The 23,006-nt window shown below is 41.8% G+C and overlaps 1 protein-coding gene across 2 annotated transcripts in view; it reads right to left on the bottom strand.

Annotated features, from left to right (window-relative positions):
* ECT2L (epithelial cell transforming 2 like) overlaps window positions 1–23,006 on the bottom strand; it is a 77,335-nt gene that overhangs the window by 10,707 nt on the left and 43,622 nt on the right. The window contains exons 9-19 of one of the 2 annotated variants that reach the window (XM_013992524.2): window positions 22,727–22,855; window positions 15,400–15,492; window positions 13,294–13,476; window positions 12,334–12,437; window positions 10,212–10,337; window positions 8,195–8,281; window positions 5,520–5,734; window positions 3,902–4,049; window positions 2,079–2,152; window positions 1,824–1,980; window positions 1,076–1,141 (exon numbers count right to left, since the gene is read on the bottom strand). In XM_013992524.2, coding sequence (XP_013847978.1) covers window positions 1,076–1,141; window positions 1,824–1,980; window positions 2,079–2,152; window positions 3,902–4,049; window positions 5,520–5,734; window positions 8,195–8,281; window positions 10,212–10,337; window positions 12,334–12,437; window positions 13,294–13,476; window positions 15,400–15,492; window positions 22,727–22,855 — 1,382 coding nt within the window. The remainder of the gene's footprint in view (window positions 1–1,075; window positions 1,142–1,823; window positions 1,981–2,078; window positions 2,153–3,901; window positions 4,050–5,519; window positions 5,735–8,194; window positions 8,282–10,211; window positions 10,338–12,333; window positions 12,438–13,293; window positions 13,477–15,399; window positions 15,493–22,726; window positions 22,856–23,006) is intronic. The other variant, XM_021087372.1, reaches the window with a different exon arrangement.

Below are 23,006 nucleotides of genomic sequence, written 5' to 3' on the forward strand. Positions count from 1 at the left end.
AAACAGGCTTTCTTTAGAAAAAGCACAGAATCAACGGTAAAAACTATATTCGAAGGTGCTAATTTTTTAAACTATTGAAATTATTGTTTTATTATAAATTCTCATAGTATTAACAATAAAATGGGGGTAGGGTGGGTAAGAAGGGATCTATCAAGAAAAGGAAGTGAATGGGGGTTCCCATCGTGGCCCAGCGGTTGGTGAACCTGACTAGCATCCATGAGGACATGGGTTCGATCCCTGGCCTCACTCAGTGGATTAAAGATCCGGTGCTGCCATGAGCTGTAGTGTAGGTCAAAGACACAGCTCAGATCCCGCACTGCTGTGGCTCTAGTGTAGGCCAGCAGCTACAGCTCCGATTAGACCCCTAGCCTGGGAACTCCATATGCTGCTAGTGCGGCCCTAAAAAGAGAAAGAAAGAAAGAAAGAAAGAGAGAGAGAGAGAGAGAGAGAGAAAGAAAGAAAAAGAGACAGAGAGAGAGAGAGAAAGAAAGAAAGAACATCTGTGTGGTTTGATCACAAGGTAGTAGGCAAGGCAGTAGGAGGGAAGGTAGACAAAAAAAGAACGTCTATAAATGTATAACGGATCACTCTGCTATACAGCAGACATTAATAAAACACTGTAAATCAACTATAATAAAAAAAATTTTTTTTAAAGAGGGAAGGTAGAATGGAACCAGATGATATTCTATAGGTAACAATAACCAACAGAAGACTTCCAGGATTTTTTACAGATGTCCACAGTGTGCAGGATCCCGCACACGATACTATGTGCAAGGAGATATAAAATAATAAAGACGGGCCCCATTCCTCAAAGGGGGCCATGATCACAGAGGTGCCAAGCAAGATGCTAGGACCACAGAGAATTATGGGATAAGGTCAACCCCACTTGTGCCTCTTCTCATCTAGCATCCTTGCAGATAACAAGGATGTGAACTGTGAGAGCTTGGCAGCACCTGGCACACAGCAGACATTCAGCAGGTGTTAGCTGAATCAAAATCTGTACATCTCCTTGTGTCAACAGCTTGAGGTTATAATTCACGAGCATAAGACGTAGCAAGTGCATCAGAATACGTACAGGGCATCCCCAGATGATGCTCTGTATGTCTGACAGCTGATCTTTCATATTGATGTTTTGCTTCATCTGGAAAACAAAGTGATTTTAGGCAAGTCAAAATTGTGATATTTTTATCCATAAAAATATATTAAAAACACTTTATGGCACTTGATAAGAGCACGATATTTTCATAAACTATAATAGGAATCTCAATTTCATGTACCCAATGTTTTAAAAAAAGTGGCAAATGGAAATGGCAGTGCTCAAAAGTATCTTCTGAGTATAATATGTTATCAGTTGAGTTTCAGCCCAGAATTCCCTTGCGGTAAGTACATCACAATGATATTTTCAGAATAATAGTACTATACTCCAAGATGCTTAATTCTTGCAGAGAATAAATTTTGTGATTGCTGTACTTACTTAAGCAGGAAAGCTAATTAATACATGAAGGAGTATTTTCAGAAACAAAGAATTTCCTTTTTTTTTCTTTTAATTATCTAGAAAAATCAATCCAAATATTTCATTCTTTAAACTTTTATATTAATAAAGGTTTCATGGCACTTACACAGCTATCCGAGAATGTTCTGCCTCACATTGTTTGACTTAGAATAGAAGCCCTCAGTGCTCAAAATCACTAACACCATGATTTTGCATTAAAAGGATGAGAGACCTTGAGGTAAAGAACTCAGAGATTTCAGGATCTTTGAGCTGGATGACCACAAAAGCATTAAACGTTTTAAAAAGACACAGACTTTTATTAGCAACAAACCTGCTCTATGTAACCTTTGTATTTTCTGATTTGGTCAATTGCAGTGGTCAAGTCCCCACGGTCAACGTGTTCTGCAGGCGTGTGAAGCCTCAGCGCATAGAGAAGGTGCATATATTCTTCAAACCTCCGGGACGGGTGCAAAAGCAGCTCTGGAAGGCTATGTGAGGCACAGAGAAGGCAACGCTGGTCTCTTTCTGACGGCCAGAGAATCGCCGTCCTTGGGGTGCCCCAGCCATGCTTGCCCTCAGAACTCACCTCAACATTTTGGTAGCCACCGTCTTATCATGCCTCTTCAGGAAAGCTCGGAATGCTGGTATCACTTCTCGGCACTAAAGGTGAGCATTATAGTGTCAAAACTCTATAAGACAGGTGTAAATTGTTCTATCCCACCAGCCAAGCATGATCTGTGAAGCGCTCAAAGCAAAGGGGCAACAGCTACCTCTAATGAAAATATTATTAATACTACAGGGGCTTACTAATATATGAAGTACAGGGTATCAGTTATACCATAAACCTAACCCAATTCACCAAACTTAAATCAGTACAGAAAAATGAAAATGGATCCGCATGGAGGTAGGCCGGGATTAGAATTCGAATTCTAATTTAAATCTAACTTTATATGATGTTGTCAAGTTACTTAACTTCTCTGAGCCTCTCTTGGATATCATATCTAATTCTTATGGTGAGGGGGCAAAAGTCCTATTCAGAAAGTGCCTGTCACACAGTAAATGTTCTTTCCTTATGGTAAGAGACTATTAATGGGTTCACCTACAATACTGCTACAAATCATGTTTTTCATAGTAACAGTAGGAAGGTGCTCCACTGTACTTAACATCTGGTTTTGGGGGTTTGGGGGTTTTGTTTTGTTTTGGCCATACCAGCAGCTTATGGAAGTTCCCAGGTCAGGGATGTAACCCAAGCCACAGCAGTGACAAATTTTTAACCAATCTGCTTGTAAATGTAATATTTATCACTATTAGTACACCCAGGAATTTACCTCATTTTTCTCAGATGTCAGTCATGCTAATTCTAGAAATCAAAAATTCACTGATTTTGATAATATTAATAGCACTTATTTATATGCACCCCCATGCTGTAAAGATATATAATCAGCCATAACTATAAAAGTTTTGGTACCAATATGTCTATGATACGTGATATTTTGTTCCGATTCTTGTCCTAAAGGTCAGTTCTATGACATTGCCTTATTCATGCAGCAGTCACATACTTGAGTTGTCTTTAAATTCCCTGGGTGGGGTAGGAAGGATGTGATAAGTTAAAATGTCTGAGGTCAGGAGTCTTCCAGAGACCTCCCAGCGCAGGCCCTCCCTTTAGGGCCTCAGTACAGACAGGCAGATACAGCCACAAGGGGGACAGTAGACATGGGCCAAAGTGCACCGCCATGTCACAAGGCACCTCTACTACCTTTCAAGTAAACTGAAGAGGGAAGAAAGAGGCGTCCTACCTACTGCCATCAAAGGAGATCCCAAAAGAGCAGCAAGGGTACAGATAGGAACTGAGTATTCCTGCTCAGACTATGCAAGGCATGAGTCGCAACAAGGACAGTTGTTTATAATGCATCTCTAAGCAACGTTAAGGCAAAGAAATTCCCTATCTCATAGCGAGATTTCGCCCAGTGAGTGTCTTTAGCTCAACCTATGGATTATGAATTCCTTTTCTCTGTGAGCTGCACTTGCCAAGCTGTGGTGGCGGGACTGCAGGGGCAGCGTGGAAACGCAGCTCACGGTCCTGCTCCCGCCTGACTGTGAGCCTTGTTCCTGTAACCAAGCCCCAGGGCAACGAGCAGGTAGGAGTCTGGCAATTTGCATGAAGATTAGTTCAGTCCCACAACAGGTTCCTGGGCCCTGCGGGGTCCTGTGCAAGCCCCTAATGGTACAACATGAGATAAGCCAGGGTGCCCATTCCTCAAGGAGCTCACAGTAAACCAGAGGAGGAGATCTAGAAGCTGAGAGTAGAGACATCTTTCCTATTCATTCCAGTCCTTTGGATTATGTGTGAAGCTTCCTTTCACGCTCGGAAGGTCTACTGAATGCCTGCATGATAACTCAATCTTTTACCTTTTCAATAGTTTTCAGAACCACAGGGTAATTGTTGAAGAAATTGGTATATGTGTTCAACTGGCTTCCAAACTTTATGAATATATCTCCCACGCAGTGAGCGGGGCCCCATTCCTGTAGTCTGTCTCTGAGGTCCTCTAGAAAGTGCCTGCAATATGAGAAAAACGTGGCCATGAACTATTGGCCAGTGATAACCACTAAACTTGAAAAATAAAATAGTGGTCAGTCATTTAGGGCAGGGCTTTTGTCAAATCCTTTCACCTTGACAAGGAGCCGTACAGAGTCGGCAGGAAGGAGGAGATGGGAAGGGAGGAAGTGGTTCACTCTGGTGGAATCCCACCTCTTCATCCTAATGCCTTGAGTCAGGACGCAAGGCTGGCCTCCCCTGACTGTCCCCTTCCCACTTTGCCCCAGGGGACAGTTTCTTTCAACCCCCCGAGGAGAACACTTGACCCCCTTCAAGGGCTGAATGCCGTGGAGCCAAGGTTATCCCTCATTTAGCCAGCACGGACCTTGAAAACCCAGAGAGGCCAAGTTCATTTGATAGGACCTGGGACACCCCTGAGCTAAGGGACTTGTTCTAAGTTACCCAGAGTGACTGGCAGAGAAGCGCAAGCTCAGTTTGTCTTACTTTATTTCCAATCCAAACAATCACTTTTCTCTCTCAACTGTTCTATACTCAAATCACATACTGTTGGAGTTCCCGTCGTGGCTCAGTGGTTAACGAATCTGACTAGGAACCATAAGGTTGTGGGTTCAATCCCTGGCCTTGCTCAGTGGCTTAAGGATCGGCGTTGCCGTGAGCTGTGGTGTAGGCTGGCAGCTTCAGCTCCAATTAGACCCCTAGCCTGGGAACCTCCACATGCCACAGGAAGTGGCCCTAGAAAAGGCAAAAAAAAAAAAAAAAGCAAAAAAAACAACCCCACATAGTTATTAAACTGACCCCCAGCCTCAGGTTCTCTAAGCAAAGTGTTCTAGTGACATGGTCCCATTAATATCCTCCACTTCCTTTCCCATTGCTCAACTAAACACTGCTGACTAAGGACAGCTCCATATGGCTCCCCTTTCCATTGTCTTTTGGGTAAAGGGTGTATTTATAAATATAGAATCTCAGGCCCTGGACTCTCCTCCTTGTACTGTAGCTGTGAGTCGAGGCAGGGATATGCCCCAAAAAGCATCACTAGAGGTCACAGCCCAATGTCAAGAAGCTTCTCTCTTCTGTGAGATGATCAGGCAGAGTCCCCAAGAAGGACAGAGAATGACTAAGCCCCTGTATAGCTTTTTTTTCTTTTCTTTTTTTTTTATGACCACATCTGTGGCATATGGAAGTTCCCAGGCTAGGGGTTGAATGGGAGCCACAGCTGCTGGCATACACTACCAGCGGTAGTCACTGCATCCAAGCTGCATCTGCGACCTACACTGCAGCTTACAGTAATGTCGGATCTGTAACCCACTGAGCAAGGCCAGGGATCAAACCTGTGTCCTCATGGATACTAGTTGGGTTCTTAACCCACTGAGCCTCAACAGGAACTCCCCTGTATAGCTTTTTGAAATAACTAAGTGTGGGTTCCTCCTACTGCAGAATGAATATTTCAAAAAATACCTATTTAGAGTTTACCTGTTAAGACATAAAATCCTCAGAATATCAGAGAAAATGATCTGGATATTTGCAGCGCTTAGGATTGCTCTGTTTGATGACAGTGCTGCTCTCAGTGGCTTTGCGTAAACATCTCTCACAATTTCTAGCATCTGCACATATTTTCTCTCACTCTGTAAGAGCTCCCTGACGACGCTTGTTCGCTTTTCGGCCAAGTCCAGCTGGAGCTTTCTCTCCTGCAGAACACCATTAAGAGCTCGGAGGAAAAGCATAAGGACTCTTTCCAGGTTTACAGCCTCAGAAAAGCTGACAGTCAAAGGAGACAGAGAAATGATGTGTTGAGCAGTCAGGCAGTCACTCTGAGATTGCCCCTTTCTGGCTTGTGATATGCAGGTTGAAGGGACTCTGGAGAGGGGAGAGGGAAGGACACTGCTGGCCATTGCGTGTTCCCATTATCAACCGAATAGGCCCTCACGTCCAGCCAGCCTAATGCCATAGCAGAGATGGGACTCTGACTCTTGGATCCTGAGGCGGGCAGACTGAGATTTGACTTTTATCCATCTCTATATCCAAATAGGTATCCTGTGTCAGGTACTAGCTGTTGGCTCTATGGTGATGAAAGACAGTCTTGCCTGGGTTGCCCACTTTTTGCTTTCCTTTCTCTTTTCGCCAGGGGTGTTTTGTTGGTTATCCCGCAGACACAGAACAGAAATGAGCTAGGCCTCTCATCATCAACTAACAGTCACTTGAGTTCTCACTGTGTGTCATGAAATACTGAAACTCATACTCTTCTTTCTGTAACTAGGAAGAAGCACCTGTGGACCTATCTCTCCTGCTTAGTTAGGTTGCCAGATGTTCTATGTTATCTATATGTCGAAGGCCTGTTTTATTTTTTAACGCAGAGGGGAAAGCCATACACTGGCGTAAGGAACTCCCACCCTGATATTAAGTGTGCCAGGTTTTTGTATGGAGAAATTAATTTTCCTTACTGGGACTAGGTAATTCTTTTCCTTATGTTTGTACTTTGAAAAAGTTGTAAAATTAGTATCTTTACAATAGAAAGCAATTACAACATCAAATCTTTTAAATTGAATGTCTTTGTATTTGAGCCTAGAACAACTAAAGCTCTTAGAACACAATTTCCTCTTTTCCTTCCAGTCCTTTGTATGCCCTACACTGCCCCAAATAAAATATGGCAATACTAGCATGTCACACCATGTGATCCTCACCTGAAATAGGTCAACCATAATTTCATGAACTAAAATTAAAATGTAAAGGTGATTTAAGAGAAAAATTAGAAAATGTATTCTGGCTGAAACACTATAACACACGGTTCTTGGTTAAGTTTAACCTTTCAATCACGTGGTCTGTACAGAATGCCTATTTAGACATATCTGAGAAGTTAAAAAAATACATCTGTATCTCTCATTTGGCAGTTGTCTTATAGCCCGTATTATATTTTTATGTGTATTTACTTATTTTTAAAATATTGAATTTTATCTAATATTTATTATCATTTTGACTTAAGATTTCAGGTGTCAAAATGTCCAGTTATTATCTTAAAACCATTTATTATTATTGCCAATAGTCAGGCTATGGCAATATAGTATCACTGCACTATATAAGTACCCTCCTCCACAGTGCATCCTGGGGATGGGCAGGGTGTGCGTGAAGCCGGCCAGGAGGGTTGCCGATGCTCTGTGCACACAGGCGGACTGGCCCATGGTGCTGTGCGCCTGGCAAAGAGCCTGGGGCGGGGGAGCTCCGCGCCGCAGGATTCGAGGATTCAGGATTCTTTCTCTGCCTGCTGTCTAACCTTAGGAAAATCATTTTAAGTTGTCAGACTTGACCTCCTCCTCCGCAAAATGTGGGTTCTAACATCTGCCTTTCAGAATTCCGAGGATGAAACAGGATCATAAATGTGGACACACGGGGCAGCAGCACCGTCAGCACGCACGCGCTGTGCATTGTGGCAGGCAGCGCAGGACCAATCCTCTGACGGTCCACGTCCTTCCACACACTACCTTTCCTAGAGGGCGAGGCAGAAACCTAAAATTTATTGATTACACTCAGCGTTTGAAGGCAGACCATAGATGGTAGGTAAGTTAAAAACTATGAACTTTCATGTCTGTGTCATTTTCTTAAATGCCAACCTCGTGTCTTATTAGAAAAATGTGGAGTAGCCCAGAGAGGGCTCTTGCCCTGGAGATGTTACACCTCCAACCTCTTAACTCAGCTTCTTTTTAGGCCAGGACTTATTAAAAAAAAAATCCGGAGTTCCCATCCTGGCACAGAGGAAACAAATCCGACTAGGAACCACGAGGTTGCGGGTTTGATCCCTGGCCTCTGTCCGTGGGTAAAGGATCCGGCCTTGTGTAGGTCGCAGTTGTGGCTCAGATCTGGCATTGCTGTGGCTGTGGTGTAGGCCTGCAGCAACAGCTCCGATTAGACCCCTAGCCTGGGAACCTCCATATGCTAGGGGTGCAGCCATAAAAGGACAAAAGACAAAAAAAAAAAAAAAAAAAATCCACTGGCTGGATTTTCCCCCAGTTATGTATAGTTGGGGTTCCCCTCCCCCAAGGGAAACGTTCAAGAAAATAAAAGAATTCATCAGAATAAAGGCTGACTTGTTTTGTTTTGTTTTGGTCAGGAGCAAAATAAATAGAAAATTCTCATTATGTAATGAATTGGCTTACCAGCTTAACCACCAACTCAAAATTTGGGTCATTTTTGCTGAGACTTGATTTTGCATCCTGAGGATTGTCTTCTGTAACATTTCTCTCCTGAGGGTTAAATGCAGGCGGGTTATTTGGAAGCAGGCCCTGGGGTGTCTAAATGTCCTGTCGGTGCTAAGCTCAACAGGAGGATCTCAGTAGCTTCTGCCTTCAGCCCTAACCACAGTGTTCCCTGGACACAATGAATTAAGCACTTGATAAATGTGATGCTCTCTCAAATTTTATGTTAAAAAAAATAATAACCTTTGCTTCCTAGGAACTGATTATACTTGAGACACTAAATTCAGGACAGCTCCCTTTTCCCCTGGAGTCAGGGGAGAGATCCTGCTATTGAGCAGCTCCTCGTAGACTTAGGGATCCCACACTGTGCCTGGGATTTGGGCCTCTGCCTCAGCTCTGCTCTGTCACTTGTATGCGGAGGGCAAATAAGTTAGCTTGCTTTTAAGATGCCAGAAGAAAAATCTCACTGCACTTTATAAAATTCACCTCTTTTTTCAGCTAAAGAAAATGTGTCATCATATGCCATTTCTAGATCAGTTGCCATGTTTAAATATGGCTTTTTTTTTTTTTTTTTTTTTTGTAAAGCAAGGGAGATTTATTAAGGCATTAGAGGGGGACAGGCTGAGCTCAAGATGGCACCAGCCTAAATATGGCTCATTCTTTCTTCATTTTCCTTGTTAGTTGTTCTTGTGGCTTCCCTATAATTTAGTGTATTTAAAAAAAAATAGCCGCCCTGCTGCCTGTAGCATCCCAGGGTTCACCCCAGCAATGGAACAGTGGTCCCATGTTTGTATTAAGAGCTAATGAGGATTAATGGTCACTGCTGCTGCCCTGTCTAGTCAAAGATAAAACTACCCATGGCAAACCCCCTGATATCTAGGACTGAAACTGGAAGAAAAACACCAATTTGTTACCAAGACTCCTTTGACTTTACTCTACTCAGGCAAAAATGAACTTTTCTTTTGTACCTGCAAGCATCCCTCATGACTACCTGAAGCCTTTGTATAAGACCCTGGTCCCCGAACTGCATGCAGCCAGCTGGCTTCTCTGGGCTAATGGGCACCCCACCTGAGCCTAAGTGCTTCACCACTGCTCCACTGGGTTCTGTTGGCCATTTCTTTTGCCTCCCCATTTGTGACTGCCCAGGTCTATATACCTTTGATTCTGCTGAGCAAGTTTGGGGCAGCTTGGCAGAGGAGACGCTGCCACCAGCCACCCTCCTCGTTTGCCACCCCTCACTGTGCTGTCCTCTATAGCTGCTTGACAAAGACCCAGAAATCTCGTTAATAGGGCCACACATGATTTACCTGCTAGGGGGGCCTTACAAGTCTACTCCTACTAACAGTCATGTGACTTTGTGTTGGGGGCTGTATCCCAAGGCTTCAGTCATCAAAGACAGGTGATTTTTCAATGGGCATAAAATGGCATTTTCATAGAAATCAGCTCTCTGAATGACAATGCAGTTTTCAGTGTTTCCTGAATCCTGAGTATTTTGCTTAACGGAGAATGTATGGATTCTGAATATAGTACTTGTGAAATTTTTTCTTGCCTAAAGAACTTCAAATCCACTTTTTTTTTTCTTTTATGAATTTGAGTCTCAACTTAGAAAAAAAAAAAAGCAACTGATTTTAGTTTCACAAAAAAAGTTTCCTGGACTGCAAATGAAGGAAAAAAAAAAATCTTTTTGGGGTTATCTCAGGCCTCCTCTGAATAAATGGCATGCAGAATGCAAGTGTCCAGTTCTCCCCCCAACAGCCAAACTCCCATGAGCATGGTGCCACATGTGCTTTTAAGAGGGTAAATGTTACATTATGAAACTAAAAAATACCTTTTTTAATAATAATCTGTGAAAATGAAGTTCTTAGGAGAAACTACAAGTTGAAAGCTTTCCAGGCAGAACTGTCATTATCATTATTGTTGATGAACTTCTTAAGCACGTTTGTCTACCTCTGCAGTAGCGCAATGGCATCAACTTTACCTTTATGAATAAACTGCACGTTGCCCTTGGGTCATGTTTTGTTAGGATAATATTTCCTTCAAAATCTTTGCTCTTTTTATTACATTTCTTCAGCAGAAAATACGACAAAAATTCCAGAGGTTTGTCCTGAAAAATTCACCCCCCCCCCGCAAAAAAAGAATTCATATTTAAAATTCAGGTCAGCCAAAGTGCAGCAAAAAAGGGAACACATTTTTAGTAGAGTTTTCAACTTCTTACCTAATTAATTGACAAGTCCGGAAAACAAAGTAGCTATTATTCAATTCAAGTCAGTCCCAGGGGCTTTCTAGCTAATCTTGGTTCTCAGCTCTTGTCACACTCCACTTAGCATGCCAAGGTCTTGTGGGAGGGTCTCAAGATCATCCAAACTGAAGTGGCCCCCACTTCAGCCTCTTAGCCAAATGAGGAAAGGGGACAGGACGACTCTGTTGTCTTGGAGGAGGCCTGGGGGAGAGGCCCCAGCAGCGCAATTCCTGGGAGAACACCCGGTGAGACTCCCTAATTTGGTTCCCCCCCCGCAAGCTGTAGGTTTGGGCACCACCGAAATTATATCACACGAGGTTATTTTAAAATAATTCAGTGGTAATAAGTACCACGAACCTACACGTTTAATAATTCCTTGGTGTTTGGAGACATGCAGAGCATTTCAGGGCCCCTGGATCATCCCTGATTATATTATCAGCAAATTTCCCCTGGGCCTGTATTACTGGGATGGCCGAGGGGCCGGCCAGTGCGCTGAGATGCTGAGTCGTCAGAGAAGAAAAACATGGCTTCCCGGAACTCCTCAGGCTCCACACGGGTCCGCTAACCCCAGCGATGTCTGGGGCTAACCCAGGAAGCCGAGCGGAAACCACAATAGGTCGGGACAGAGTGTCCAGAGATGCTATTAAAATCACCCAAAATAGAGTTACTACAGTGGGAGGGAAGGATGTGAGAATTTTTCCTTGGAAAACTAGAGACCTTATAAAGCATCAGGTGTGTTAATGCCATCCCTATTCCTGTCCTTGTCTCAGCTGCCCCTGAACTGAGCACTGCATACAATTGTCCCTTTGTATCCATGGGTGACTGGCTCAGGACGTCTGCAGAGACCAAAATTCTTGGATACTCAAGTCTCTTGTGTAAAATGGTGTGCAGCACTTGCATATAACCTAGAGCATCCTCCCATATACTTTAAATCATCTCTCAGTTACTTACAGTACCTAGTACAATGTAAATAGCTCTCAGGCCAAATTCAAGTTTTCCTTGTGGAACTTTCTGGAATTTTTTTCCCGGATATTTTCAACATGTTGGACTCTGAGGATGCAGAACCCATGGGTGTGGAACGCACAGATATGTAGGGCTGACTGGGTTTTATTTTCCTATACCCTTGCTATGGTCTCAGGGCAGAGTATGTTCTGTACACTGCCCCTCCTCCCTGGGTCCTGGTATGTGGAGTGACTTCTGGAAAAGCATTCAAGATTTGCTTCTGATGAAAATGCATCTTCAGGCTTTCCTCATGCTTATCCCCAACCAAATCTCCGATTTGCTTCTGTTCTCTTGGCGTTCTCTTTCCCTTCCTAACTAGCTTCCCCTACCTTTTGTCTTTTTTTTTTGGCTGTGCCTGTGGCATGTGGAAGTTCCCAGGCCAAGGACTGAACACACACCACAGCAGAAACCCCAGCTGCTGCAATGACAACACTGGATCCTTAACCTGATGTACCACAAGGGAACTCTGGCCTTCATCTTTTTATATCTGGTTTCACACTTTCTCAGTTTTTCTGCCATAATTGTTGTTAACTGTAGAATAATGTTTATGTGAAATATAAACCCACTAAATGTGTTTTTTTTAAGTTACTTCTGACTGAAATTAATCACAAGACAGAAAACAGTGCATTGTGTAACCGACTTTAAATAACCAGGAAGATTTTCCTATATGTCTATTTTGAATAGCTAATACATCTTGGGTTTGGAATCTCAGTGACTTTTTTTTTGTAAACGGATGCAATTTCTCTGAGGAATTGTATCCCAAAAGGATAAACTGGTAAAAGAAAATAATAAGTGCAAACTAAAAATTTATTTATAAATTGGGGTTTTCATAGTTTGTTTTATTCAAAGGAACACTTACAGAATTTTCTTGTGAAAGTTCTGTCAATCCATCTGCCAGAGCTTGTGCAATTTCTTGGTTATTCAGAATGTGAGCCATACCCATGGTGTCAAATATAAATTGCCCTGTAAATAGAAGGTCATATGCACTGTAATTAATTTATGTAGGAGATGTGATCAAGAGGAAAATGCAGTCCTCTAAGTTGCTTGTTAGTGAAAAAATGCAGAGAATAAAAATTCTATTATTCGAGGAGGATTATCTACTAAGATAAAATATAAAATGAGTAAAAGCATCTAAATGTAGTACCCACCCTGACAAAGCTGGTATTGAATGAAATCTGTAAATTGGACCAGGGAAAAAATGTGAAAATAAACCTTATAAAGTTTCGATTCTGAACTCTATCAAAAATTCTTGGAGTTCACATCACGGCTCAGCAGAAATGAAACCAACGAGTATCCATGAGGATGTGGATTTGATCCCTTGACCTGCTCAGTGGGTTAAGGATCCAGCATTGTTATGAGCAGTGATTTAGGTCAGAGACATGGCTTGGATTCCAAATTAAATATTTTAGACAGAAAATAAGTTGAACTTAATTATAGAACAATTTAAGTAAAGGATTCTGTGGTCTAGGAGATGGTTAATTGGGATGCAGATGCTTAACTTTTAGAGCAAATTATACGGGGAAGGGATAGAGCTCTCTGGTTTAGCAAACAACAGATTTTATCTAGGTAAATAATAGGCTGATTTAGAATTGATAAGATGGTAACATTTGAAACCAAACACTAGCTTCAGCATTTTGTAGATGAATAAATTTGCTCATGGTGGAAATTCATGACATTTGAAAAGAGATATGAAGAACAAAGAGAATAAAGTTTTACCAATGAACTTTAATCCACTTGTGCATTCCTAAACTTGCGTTTACTCTGGATGTGTAACAAGCTTCATAGTTAATCTGCCACAGAAGTAGCAAGGACTTCTTACCTATCATCCTGCCACTGATATTCTTCTTCAAGTCCTTGAAGAGAGGACTTAATTGTTTCCTTACTGATTTCAAGGTGTCTTCCAGAAAGTCGGTGAGGTTGGACCATGCCTGCAGCTTTGCTTCGCTGAAATAGATGGAAGGGGGCGCCCTTTCCCACGGTCGTCCCAGCCAGTCACTAAGAACTGACATTATTTTCTCCATTTATTATCGCAGACTTAAGCTCAGAGGAAAGAATTCTTCTCAGTTATAGTACAAAAAACCCCCAACCCTTAATTGTATTTATCTCTTGCTTATCATCCTTTCTCATTAGAAGACTAGGATATGGAGTTCCTGCCATGGCTCAGGGATAACGAACACAACTATTATCCACGAGGACTGGGGTTCAATCCCTGGCCTTGCTCGGTTAAGGATCCAGAGTTGCCAAGAGCTGTTGCAGATACAGCTCAGATCTGGCGTTGCAGTGGCTGTGGTGTAGGCTGGCAGCTATAGATTGGATTCAACCCCTAACCCGGAAACTTCCATATGCTATAGTGCAGCCCTAGAAAGAAAGAAAGAAAAAGAGGAAGGAAGGAAGGAAAGAAGGGAGGAAGAAAAGGGGGAGGGAGGGAAGGAGGGAGGAAGGGAGGAAGGAAGAAAGAAAGAGAGGAAGGAAGGAAGGGAGACACCCATAGTCTGCTTTCAAAGGTAAAATTAGAAATTCAAATAGGATTCAGTGAATAACTTTAAATGCTTCTCTATTCTGATAGGTAAGGTGAACATGTGATACTGTATTTGAAATCAAAATTAAATAGCTGCAGGATTTTTGTGTCAGAAAGCAGATTAGACATCCAAGTAGGAATATACTATTTAATGTTTTCATCCTAAAACTAAAAATACGGGAACACCCCATTCTGCCTGGTTTCCCCATCATGTCATCCATCATGTCATCCAAAGTCATTCTCATGGCAGCCAATCCCCTATCTTTCTTACTTCATGTCAAGTTGCTGTCTCTATGTATGTCTACATGATGGTGTTGGGTGCTTCGGAAAGTTTCTCTCCTTGAAGATCAATGACTGAATACCTTGGCCAAGTGAAATTTGATTTTCTGTCCTAAATGGATAGATTGGTTGTTCTTCATCCATTTTTGCTAACAAATGTGCAAGTATTTATCACATGTTCTTTTAGAAGGAGAAGAAGAGTGGGAGAGGGAGGATGGACAGGAGTGAGAGGAGACAGAGGAGGAGAAAAGGAAGAAAACCTATGTTATAAAGATGAGTTTCTGCAACCTACTATCTTTGTGAGGCTGATTCGTCTCTGCCCAGGGCCAAATATGCCCTCATTTGGTGATGTTGCTATATAAACTAAAATTAACAGGAGCCTTCTGCTACAAAACTATATTAGGTCAATGTGGTTTTTGTTGTATCTACATCGAATCTCCCCCCCCCCCCCGCAAGTTTTCCAATCATGCCAGCTTTCATCAGCCTTGAAAGACCCTTGGCATTCGGGATTACAGAGGTAATGCTTTATATAGTTTCTGCATCATGTTTTATAAGAAGTGAGGGAGTTTTAAAAGGGAAAAGGATTAGCATTATGGTAGCAAAGCAATTTGACTCTCTCATGCATCAGCCAATGTCAGATTTGGATCCAATAGTTGCAGCTTTAGTATCAAAATGGAACTTTGCTTTCAGGTGTATTTTATCTCCTTTTCCTCTCAGATAATGCTATTGAAATAGAACTTGAGCCAGCCCCTTCACTCTCTCTTTGTAGCTGCATTACATTTTTCCAAATGAAAGTGCATTTATTATGTTTTACTAAGAAAAACTGTTCTTTGTACTTATTCCCCTGGATCAGTTACTCTACATCTTTGTTTAACTGTTAAAGCTGATGTTTTCAACAGAGTTTTGCAAATGATAGTTTGAAGCAAATATTTGTAAAAATAATCCCCTTGTAAGCAAATGACTGAGTGATGAGAAATGACCTAGTTTGGGACAAGACAGCCTTCCTTCAGAGGCATGAAAGGCAGTAATCGACTTCGCCAGAACCCGAGTTATTAGCTGTATTTTGTCCTTGGTGATCCTGGAGTTGGTAGGTGTTATTGGGACCTGTCAGCACCCATATACACTTACTGTGTTGGTATGAGCCGGTTGCAATCCCAGCAGGGGCGGTAAATAACGTGCCAGTTAGTTGAGACAGCTGAGAAAGAACTTCTATTCCTGCCTCTGCACAGCCAAAAATACTTTCATTAGTTTACTCACAGGTTTTACCATGAACAGTTAAGTATTCCTTAAGAGCGCTAATGAGCTGGCCAAGAAAGGCCCCTTGTAGGGCTTGTCTTCAGTTCAAATCCCTCGTGGAAAAATCCATCAACACTTTACAGTTCGGCCCTAAGCACTGAAGTCCAGACACTTAGTTCATGAGGACTGACAACAGGGCGGAGAAAGAGGTGTGAAGGTTGACCTGGTGCTTCTTTTAAAATTTGGAATACTCAGGCCAAAGACAGAGAAAAGTCTGCATATATTTTCTAAAGCAGTCTGACTCAAAGGAGGAGTCTCATTGTAAGAGATTACACTTAAAACTGTTAAACACACGATGGAATACAGCGGTCATGTTTTAGCATTAATTTCATCCCTTCCTCAGTGACACAGCATATAGATTAAAACACTTCAAATGAAACTAACATATTGGGCAATATATTTTAATTCTTAGTGATCCAGGAATAAATGGTCACTCCAAATTGCTTCAGTTGCCTACAACAAGGTGGCAGTGGCTGAAAGGTTGGGATGTCACTCACTGGTGTCTAATGTTTTCACCAACAAATAGATCAGTGAAATCGAAGAGAGTCAATAAGTGTACCTCCACATATATAAATTAATTTTACAAAAATGTAAATGAAAGCCACTGGGAAAGGATGGTCTTTACAACGAATGGTGCTGAAACAATTTGATAGCCACATGTATTAAAAAAACAAAAAACAAAAAACAAACTTCAGTTTGTACCTTGAATTCTATTTAAAAATAAATAAATAAATGAGATGGATCACAAATCTGAATGTCAAACTTAAGACTATAAACAATTTAGGAGAAAACATAGAAGCAACTTTTAGGTAAAGGTTAGGTCAAGAATTTTAAGACATCAGGAGTTCCCGTCGTGGCGCAGTGGTTAACGAATCCGACTAGGAACCATGAGGTCGCGGGTTCGGTCCCTGCCCTTGCTCAGCGGGTTAACGATCCGGTGTTGCCATGAGCTGTGGTGTAGGTTGCAGACGCGGCTCGGATCCCGCGTTGCTGTGGTGTAGGTTGCAGACGCGGCTCGGATCCCACGTTGCTGTGGCTCTGGCGTAGGCCAGTGGCTACAGCTCCGATTCAACCCCTAGCCTGGGAACCTCCATATGCCGTGGAAGCGGCCCAAGAGATAGCAACAATAACAACAACAACAACAAAAAGACAAAAAAAAAAAAAGAATTTTAAGACATCAAAAGCATGATTTATAAAAGATTGATAAATTTGACTTTATTAAAATTTAGATACTCATGTTGCAACAGAAGAAAGGGTGGGGGAAAAACTGTAACTGTAATGTATACATATAAGGATAACCTGACCCCCTTGCTGTACAATGGGAAAATAAAAAAAAAATTTAAAATTTCTTGTTTTCAAAAGAAACTGTTCAGAGAAGGAAAAGATAAGCATAAACTAGGATAAAATATTTGCAAATCACTTTTCCAGAGTATTCAAAGATCTCTCAGTAAAAATGAAAGCCCTAATTTTTACAATAAGCAAAGATTTGTACAGACACTTCACCAAGGAATAAAAATAAGCACATGGAAAGATGCTTAGCATCAGTAATCATTAGAGAAAAATGCAAATTAAAACCACAAGGAGGTACCACTACATAGCCACTTGAATGGCTCAAATAAGAAAACTGACTCAGGAGTGTTGGGCAGCTGGAGTTCTCATCTACTGCTAGTGGTAATATAAAATGGTACAACCGCTTTGGAAAACAGTTGAGCTGGTTTTTGTTTGTTTGTTTTTAAGTTAAACATACACCTATCATATGACCCTGTCATTCCACCAAGAGAAATGAAAGGATGTGTTCTCAGCAGCTTCACTTCTAAATGCCAAAACCTAAAAAGAACTCAAATATCTATCAACAGGTTAATGGATAAACAAATTGTGGTATATCTGTACAATATAATCATTCCCAACAGTAAAAAGGAATGAACCACTGATACCAGCATGAAGTTGATGAATCTAATTATTTGCAGTGAAGGAATCCTGACCAAAAAAAAGAATGCACTCTGTATGATTCCAATTATGGAAAATTCTATACAATGCAAACAAACATATCACAAGATCAGTGGTGACCTCAGTTTGGAGTGGAGAAGTGGAGAGAGAAATTGCAAAGTGGCAAGACGAAACTTGGGCATGATAAATATGTTCGTTATCTCGAATGTTTTATGATGTCACATGGTGTGACATGTCAAAATTTATCAAACTACACATTTTAAATACTGTATATCAACTGTACCTTAATAAAGCCATTTAAAATTTTAAAGAAATGCAAAAAAAAAAAAAGAGAGAGCTAAGCTTTAGGTTTCTGGCTTATGCAGTAACAGGTGAGTGAGGCTATCTTAAGTGAGGAATCCTGGGGAAGGAGCTGGCTTGTGCTGGGAGGCAATCAAGAGTTTGTTTCAGGTGTGTGAACACTGAGATGCCTATTCACCACGCAAACTAAACACCCACATAAAAGCTAGATATGAGCCTGCAGCTCAGCGATTTCAGGGTCAAAAAACTGGGGAGTCTTCAGCCTACAGACTGAATTCAGAGTCGTAGAATAGATGGGACTTCCTAAGAGTGTAGTCATGGAAAAGAAGGGAGCCAGGGATTAAGCCCAGCATTCATTTTGAGGTCTCCCAGAGGAGGAGGAGCCAGCAAAAGAGACTGAGAAGAGGCCACTGAGGTCGGAGGAAAACAAGGAGAGGGTGGGATTAGGGAAACCAAGCAAAGAAGAGAGTCTCGAGGAGTGGTCATCTGCCTCAAACGCCACTGAGGAGTCAAGGCGAGGTGAGGGCGGAGAAGGGACCACAGGATTTGGCCACATGGGAGTCACTTATAGTCTCCCCAAAGTGGCTTCAGTACAGGGAGACCACTTGGAGGAGCTTGAGGAGTAACTGAGAGGTGAGGAGGGTGGAGGCAGTCAGCCAGCGGATGACTCTCCATGTGTGGCTTTGGGATCAGCAGCATCGGGTCCACCTGGAACTTGTTAGACATACAAAGTCTCAGCCCCCACACCAGACCTCCTGAATGTGAAAGGCTACAACACCCCTAGGTGAGTCAAATACAGACACAAATTTTGAGAACCACTGGTATAGTCAACTCAAAAATTGGTGAGAGAGGAGTTTCCACGTGGATCAGCAGTAATGAGCCCGACTAGTATCCATGAGGATACCGGTTCGATCCCTGGACTCACTCAGTGGGTTCAGGATCTGGCATTGACGTGAGCTGCAGTGTAGGTTGCAGACACGGCTCAGACCCGGCATTGCTGTGACTGTGGTGGAGGCCAGCAGCTGCAGCTCTAATTCGACCCCGAGCGTGGGAACTTCCACATGCTGTGGGTGGGACCCTAAAAAGACCAAAAAAAAAAAAAAATGGTGAGAGCAAGTTTAAGGTCTCTTTTTAGGAGGGGGAAGGAGAGGGAGGAGCTACTACAGGTGTTCTTCATTTGATAGGAATAACCCAATAAAGGAGAGGATTGAGGCTGTGGGAGGGGGTCTGAGTATAGGAATGAAGTCTGGGGAAGGTGAAAGGCGATGGGATACAGCTTCCACGCGGAGTGGTTGATCTTCGATTTGAGCAGGAGTGCTTCTTCCATCATAACAGAAGGGAAGACGGAATGAAGGTAGGGTGGGGGAGGTGGTGGGTAGGTGATGGGAAGTAAATCAAGGAGTTTCCTTGGGGAAGTAAAAAGTAAAAGGAACAAGTGAGAGGGTTATTGACAGAATGACTAAATAGGAGGAGGCATGACCTAAGTCATCTCAGAGTGCAATTTACCAAATGGTAAAGCAGGGGGACTGCTGGGGTGGTGGGACCCCATGTGATATTTATGCCATTAAAGTTCGGTCAGAACAGTTGTGTTTCTCTTTCCAACGGTCTCCCCGGCTGCATAGCTTATGCAGATGGTGGTGTTTTAACCAGCACTGGAGAAAAAGTAACAGAAGTTCAGATTCTTTGCAGGAGGGTAACGGTAATGACCAATCGTTCAATGCAGGTTTAACGAGGGAGCAGCCGAGGTCTAAGGCAAGGCCATAGAGAGGGAAAGAGGGGGAGTGTGTGGATTGAAGATCTTCAGGCAGAGAAGGACAGAGTGGGAATATTTGAGGACATAGTTTGAAAGTGGTTCTCAGACAGACAGATGCTTGAGATCAGGATTTCAGAGGTGATACAGCTGCCAGGGCTGACGAGTTTAGGAGCAAATGCCTGAAGTGGTGGAAGATTTTTGCCTGAAAAGCCAGTGTCTTCTGACTGAACCAGGAGTTTGGTGGTTCATCCAAGTGGAAATTGATAAGAAATTCAGGGATGACTTTGGAGTCCAGAATGGCAGTGGAAAATCTATTTTAAGGACTATTAAGTTTCACTTAAGATGATTTTTGTGTCACCAAACCTGTTGTTCTTTTCCTTTTGTCCTTATTCTCTCGGCCTTTCAGTAGTTTCTCACATTCTTTTTTTCCCTACTAAAAATGTTGTCTTGCTTTCATTATTAAAGTAATACTAGTTCACAACAGAAAGTTGAGGCAAAGAAAAGGGAAGAAAGGATCCCGCATGTGTACACGTACCTGTTTGGTTTTAAATTTTAAATTTTCTTCTCTGATCTACAAGTGTCTGAGTTCTGAAACCTTCACTTTGTAATGTAAAATACTACCTTATGAACCATTGTATGTGACAAGTTGAAACATAGTATGCATTATTCTATGGACATAGCAAGGCTACTGTCTCATCCATCATTTCCTCAGTTACATGCATTGTTTTTGTCCTTAGGAGCAGGGTCTAATTCCCTTTGGTTGCTCTCAAGATGTTTTATCCTCCTCAGAGAGACCTATGTCCCTTTCTTTATGTGCCAAGGATTTTCATTCATGCATTGTAACTGCATTGCTCAATGTTTTATAATTGTCTGAAACATCCTGACTATTGACCTATATTTACCCTAGGTCTAATTATATGTATGACATTTATTTTCACTTGTGTTGAATATGTATTCTTTGGTGGATTCTTCCAAGATTTTATAATTTTAGTAGCAATAAAATTATGTATCTAATTGCTAAAAAAAAAAAAGGGAAGGGGAAACTCACCCGTCTTACCCAACTATTGTTAGCATGCTGGTATACATCCTTCCACCCCCCCCCCACACCGTCACCCCCACATACACAGGCTCTAAACACTGGGATCACACCATCCATAATCTTTGTAACCTCCTCTTTTCAAACTGACTTTAAAAGTAGAAAATTTGAAAAATACATCTAGAAATGGATGCTGTTACTATCTTGCTCTATTTCCTCCTAAATTTTTCGGTGCCTATTTTCTAAAATGGCTGAGGTTACATAATTGTAATAACTTGTGTAAAAGAAAAATTTTTTTACAATAATTTGTAATTTGTTTTCTGTTCAACCCCTTCCAATTCTTGTTTTTTCCCTTGCCTGGTGGAAGCCTGCCAGGGTCCTGCTTTGTATGTATTGAATAGTCCAGTGAAATCTGAGGATTAAGAACTTTAAAATTCACAGTTCCCTCAGGAATGGGTAGCAAGAAACTGTTTGAGAAACTTTAATTTCACACTCCGTCTCCCTGCTCTGCTTGGTTAAAGAATAGCAGCAATAAAAAACAAAACAAAAAAACCCATAGCTGATAAATCCATGAATGCAAAGGTCTTATTTAACAGGTATCTGTTAAATATGGCTGATACCAGACAGGCAGGCACTTAAAAGTATCGGTAACCACACTCATCTTTATGAAGTACTTTACTATTTTTTAATACTCTTAATACTTAAGTATTTTATTCAATTTAAGTAATTGTTTCAATACTCAGAAGTCCCAGAGGTAAAGTACTATTATCCTAACTTTTATTTGAGGAAACAGATCCATAAACTGGGCCAAGGCCATGGAGCTGAAGTGATAAGAGTGAGATTCAAGTTCAGATCTCTGGGCCCCAAGTTCTTGCCCACTTTTTCCAGGTTGAGAACACAGCAGAGAACATTTTCTCAGACTGACTCACTATGGTTTCTATGGTGATCAGAAACTTGCACCCAGCAGTCCCATTCTTGGGCATGTATCTGGACAAAACTTTCTTTAAAAAAAGACACATGCACCTATATATTCACTGCAGCACTATTCACAAAAACCAAGATATGGGAACAACCCTAATGTCTATTGACAGATGAATGGATTAAGATGTGGTATATATACACAATGGAATAATACTCAGCCATAAAAAAGAACAAAATAATGCCATTTGCAACAACATGGATGGAGCTAGAGACTCATATTAAGTGAAGTCAGACAGAGAAAGACAAATACCCTATGATATCACTTACACCTGGAATCTAATATATGGCACAAATGAACCTTTCTACAGAAAAGAAACTCATGGACTTGGAGAACAGGCTTGTGGTCACCGAGGGGGAGGGGGAGGGGGAGGGAGTGGGATGGACTGGGAGTCTGGGATTAATAGATGCAAACTATTCCATTTGGAATGGATAAGCAATGAGGTCCTGCTGTATAGCACAGGGAACTATATCCAGTCACTTGTGATGGAACATAATGGAGGATAATGTGAGAAAAAGAAAAAATATATATATACATATGACTGGGAAAAATAAAAAATAAAAAAAAAAGAAAAAAACTTTCACCTGTACTGTAGAGGCTGATTTTACTGTGTTTTCCAGAAGAATCAGAAATAATGTCCCCAGCTGGCTTTTGCCAATAGTGACTTTTTTTTTTAGGGCTGCACCGATGGCATATAGAAGTTCCCAGGCTAGGGGTCAGATTGGAGCTGCAGCTGCCAGCCTACACCACAGCCACAGCAACGCAGGGATCTGAGCCGCATCTGCGACCTACACAACAGCTCATGGCAACACCAGATCCCCACCCACTGAGCGAGGCCAGGGATCAAACCTGCATCTTCATGGACACTAGGTGGATTCATTTCTGCTGTGCCACAGCAGGAACTCCTGTGATTTTATTTTTAAGATTTAATGTTTTCCATTATAGTTGATTAGTGACTATTTCTTTAGGGATGGGTTACTTTGCCCATTAACTCTGTTGCCCTTTCCCCCTAAGTCCCTGCATATGTGAAGTATAAAGAGAAAAAGAAAGAAAAATATGACGGAGTCACTTGAACTGAGGGCATTTTATAAATCCACAAAATACCACACCAAAGTAGGTCTGCCCACTACCTCTCAAAGCTGACCTGAGGCTCCAAGTGGTACAAAGACATCCACGTGACCCCCTGCTTCTTCAGGGGCCACATAGCTTCCTAGTTTCTCCCAGAAGTCTCTCACTTCAGGCCTCAATAAATTTTTAATACCAACTTTGTAGCCTAAGGGGGGGAAAAATCAAAATGTCATGTTAGTTTAAGAGGAACTCTGAGCAGTTTGTGAAAATGTAACAGTTCAAAAAATCAACATCTTGTAAGACCAAGACCTGCAGGGCATCTTGGCTTCAGTGCTGCCCCCACATTAGGGCTACAG

This window comes from Sus scrofa, chromosome 1 (genome assembly GCF_000003025.6).
Source record: "Sus scrofa isolate TJ Tabasco breed Duroc chromosome 1, Sscrofa11.1, whole genome shotgun sequence".
Taxonomy (NCBI): domain Eukaryota; kingdom Metazoa; phylum Chordata; class Mammalia; order Artiodactyla; family Suidae; genus Sus; species Sus scrofa.